The sequence below is a fragment of the Clupea harengus genome, chromosome 7 (assembly GCF_900700415.2).
Source record: "Clupea harengus chromosome 7, Ch_v2.0.2, whole genome shotgun sequence".
NCBI lineage: Eukaryota > Metazoa > Chordata > Actinopteri > Clupeiformes > Clupeidae > Clupea > Clupea harengus.
This window is the reverse complement of record NC_045158.1, coordinates 14,007,393-14,011,499: the sequence shown is the minus strand read 5'-3', so window position 1 is coordinate 14,011,499 and position 4,107 is coordinate 14,007,393. Positions and strand designations below refer to the sequence as shown.

Sequence of the window (4,107 nt, the reverse complement as noted above, 5' to 3'; positions counted from 1 at the left end):
AAAAACACATCACTGCAATAATATTTTAATTATCTGTGTCAATAAGCTTGTATATGTGTTAGACCTACCTACAGTACCTACATGAATTAGGGTTACATTATCAACAATGATACAACAGTCGTAGATTGTTGTTTGAGGACTTGACTTTTACCCACTGTGCAGCCTAAGTGCCTGTTTCTGTCATTTAATTCAATTATTATTGATGTATAACCCAGTTATCCCATTGTAAAGTCCAACCTATGAAAAGGAGTAGGTACACTTGAAAAGGTACAGCCTTTAACTTTAATACTTAAGTCTTACTCAGCATCACGAAGGCAATACAGCCACTGATATTTTCTTTCTCAAAGTTTTACCGCTCTCCCCCCTCACTTTGTAGGGGCCCGCCCCACCTCCATATTCCCGCCCAATGACCAACGTAGAGATTTACAACAACACATGGTGCAACCAATAGGAACCCGTAAAATTTCGGCAAGAGGGTAGAGTGGATAAAGACAAATGAGAGAGTGAAAAAGGGGCCAGTATGCGAACCAGAGCGTTGCTATTTTTCTACACTATTTGTTTGCCTCTCATCCATACTTAATGACGGATAATTAGCGTATACCCGCGAACGTAAGGTTGGTTCTTTATAATCAAAGAGAGAGCATCGGGATTTGTTAGTAAGCGTGACTTACATCAGAGTGTGCACGGTCCCGTACTTGTGGAGGACTGAGGAGGACAGCACTTGGGCTGTTTGCCTAGAAGCGCTGACTGCCGAGCCAGGACTATTGAAGACCATGAGACGCCTTTCTAACCGAGGCCACATTACCGTGGTTTGGTGAAGTAAAGATTCTGTTTTATTTTTCTCTCTTGGCACTTCTTTTTCGTGTTTGACTCATTGTGGACCATTACCGGAATTTAAAAACACGTTCTAGAAGCGCAACGGAGGACTTTCTGTCTGAGTTCACCAGCAGAAAAAAAAATCGACAAATTCAATAACTACAGCAAAACTATGTATCAAGGGAGGCTTTGATTGAAATGGAGACAATGGATATATAACACACGCATGTGTCATACGGGCTCAACGGTTAGCGCAACTCTGCAGCCGTCGCAATGGCAACTTTTGCCGGTTTAGCACAGAGCGCCTACAAACATCTATGGCCCTTCGGCTGCATAGTTATGTTTTTCAGCTATTTATGTATAGCCTCCCCTGCTCACGGCCGCCGATTAATATGCTGGCAAGCTATTTTGAACTGTCAAAATGAAGCAGACTGTTTGTATGCGTATGAACAGTATATATACGCATGTGAACCTATATTGACCGGGCAGAGGAGGAAGTGTCCAAGTCACTGCATCTCCTCCTTAGTGCAACTCAATCTTACCAGAAACGGGCCAGCCCTGGAGGACTGTAGCTGTGACACAGATGAAAGATGCAAGAAGACCAAACGCGCTATCGAGCCTTGCCTGCCTAAAACCAGCAACATGGGGTGCACAGAAGCACGGCGCCAATGCGAGAGAGACACCCAATGCCGAAGCGCCATGGGTGATTATTTAATCCACTGTGGTAAACTTTTCAGTGGAGCAATCTGTACGAACGCTTGTCGAAATGTGATTGCTCAAATGCGAAAGATACCCAAGGCTCAAAGCTTGGATACCTGCGTGTGCGATGGAACCGAAAGGACTATATGTGAGTTCATTAAAGTTAATATGAAAAACCTTTGCTTCGACTCACCACCTTTGGATGACGAGGGTGGTAGTGGAGACCACGACGACGACGACGAAGATGTTATTGACGAAGACCTCATCAGGATTCCTGAAGTAGACACTGGTTGCTCACTGAGTGCGCAGAGTGTTTTGACTCTGGTGGCATCCATCTTGGTTCTTCTGCCGTTTCTCTGATGCACAAGTGAATTACTTGCTCAGACTGTTGTTGTCTGGAGGGGATGTGTCTTGTCTTCAAATATACAACTGTCTAATGCGTTCGGTTCCAAAGAGTAGACTGCGTAGTCAGCTTTCTAAGACTGGTTGCTCAAATATAAGTTTATGCGGTGGGGTTAACTTCCAACACGCTGTGATTGTCTATGCAAGTGTAACTGTTTTGGCCCAGGGAAAACATGCCTTGTCAGTATGTCACAGTATTTATTTGAACGCAAATGGTCTGATATCACAATAACGACGTGGCTACCAAATACTTAAGCTTGGTCTAACACTACTGCCTTAAAGTATACTAGAGGTTTGTGTCATCTACGTGTTTGTGTCCTAAGAGAAAGCGTGTAGCTTGCATTTGTCACATTGAACACAAATGTTGCCTTGGACAAGTGTGTGCAGAAATTATTTTATTTTGATTGGCTACATAGAGATTTATCAATGCAAGTTTTAATCATAAGGCTGTGCACTGCCAATATGGGACTAGTGTTTTAAAAAGAATATGTATTTTTATATAAAGTTGGCGTTGATTTTTAAGTGGCCAAGTGGCATCTCTTTAGTCTATTAAATGCTGGAATGAATTACAGATAGATTAAAAAATCCATTTAAGGTACAATAAAGTCATCTATAAATATATGTTGTAAAAAGAAATCACTGCACACATAGTGTACCAAACAGTGAAAGAAAAAAGAAAAAAAGTATTCCGGTTGTAAAGGGAAAGTAGGTATTGGTGTATTATTTTCCTTAAAAATACTGTACAGTGTATTATATAGATTTTCAGAGAATCTTTTAATTATGTTATCAAAGATGAATTATTCACTGTGTAGAAATGTCTAAATCCACTGTATGACTGCCTCAATGATGTACTTTTATAGAAGGCATAAAAGAGAAATGACAGAAATCTATCCTTGTGTGTGCAGTTCTGTGTTGTAAGGAAAGTCTGTGAAGTGAAAGGGTGTGGATCAGTTATCTTGGCTAATCTAGCTTCAAAAGACACTAGCCTCAATAGTAAGGAGTTTAGATAAATAATGGGCCTCGTAAGCAGCTTTAAGTGCTGATACACTTGACTTTGTAAATAGAAGTGTTTGCCGAAGGAATAAACTTTGACATTTGGGTATTTTTAGAACATTAGACACAAAAGGGAGTGCTTTTCCCTGGGGTGTTCACATGCTGACTGGGCCAAGACAGACAGAAGTTTATTTATTTTTCAATCACTGTGTTTACTTAAAAGCCTTACTTAGCACCATCACCACAAATAGCTGCCACTACAGCCCTGCTATCCCGAAAAGGCAGTCGGTAGCATGCAGAAAGTGAAGATTGATTATGTTGCGTCAGAACACATTCTTTACTTGCCCTCAGTATTCAGTCACTCACGCTTGTTGATACATTCAGCATATTAAACCATGTACAGGGGAGGTGCTGCTCTTTCACTGAAGGGTCCATTTAAAAAAAAGAACCTCTCCCTTCATTGCAGTGATTTTCTCTGACATCATTTTTCCAGCGCAGGTAAATTATGGTAAAGATATTGCTGGGACGATTGGCTCCTAGCTGGACGGCTGAACTAATAATTAACTACCACCATAAAGTTGGCCTTGATTTAACTAGCTGTTGTCAAACGCATCTGTCTGAGATAAATCAACTCCCCCTTCCCACGAGACAGGGGTCCCCCCTCAAATAGTCAACAGTTTGAGGAGAGTAGGGTTCATTGTTATTTAAACATGTGAGAAACAAGGCTGGCCACAGAGCTCCATGCTGGTTTGAGTTCACTCTACATGTGCCGTGAGGGAGAAGAGATGTGTACACATGAGCCTGAGTACAATGCCACGTCCCCACTGTCCAACTCTAAAGCAGTGCAGCAACACAACAGAGTGTTGTATAGCTTATGGGAAAAACGTGCTAATGCTAATGTATCATGAAATATTGTCAGTATGGCACTAATACCGTAGTGTTTACCATGCAGCTTCACTGAGGTTAATATGAGATGTACTCATAATGTGTCATAATGATGATTGGTGGGGAAACATTTCCCTTCGAGGAGATCCATGATAAGGATTGTGGGCTGAGAGTTCTCTGATGTGTGGTGTGTTTAATTGCTTTAGCCTCCTTATTTGTGTGCTAGCCGTTTCATTGCGTTGCTTTGCACCATGTTGTCTTTTTTTAATTTTTTTACTTGTGAAACTCAGGCCTCACTCTCCCACTCTTAAT

The 4,107-nt window shown here is 41.4% G+C and overlaps 1 protein-coding gene across 1 annotated transcript; it reads left to right on the top strand.

Annotated features, from left to right (window-relative positions):
* The first annotated feature begins 481 nt into the window (after positions 1 to 481).
* gas1a (growth arrest-specific 1a) lies at positions 482 to 2,807 on the top strand. Its single transcript, XM_012828471.3, has one exon. It carries the CDS (start codon positions 1,090 to 1,092, stop codon positions 1,873 to 1,875), a length of 786 nt encoding a protein of 261 aa, XP_012683925.1. The 5' UTR covers positions 482 to 1,089; the 3' UTR covers positions 1,876 to 2,807.
* The last annotated feature ends 1,300 nt before the right edge of the window (positions 2,808 to 4,107 follow it).

Coding starts and splice junctions, on each gene's coding strand:
- gas1a (XM_012828471.3), top strand. CDS start 1,090: ATGGCAACTTTTGCCGGTTTAGCACAGAGCGCCTACAAACATCTATGG.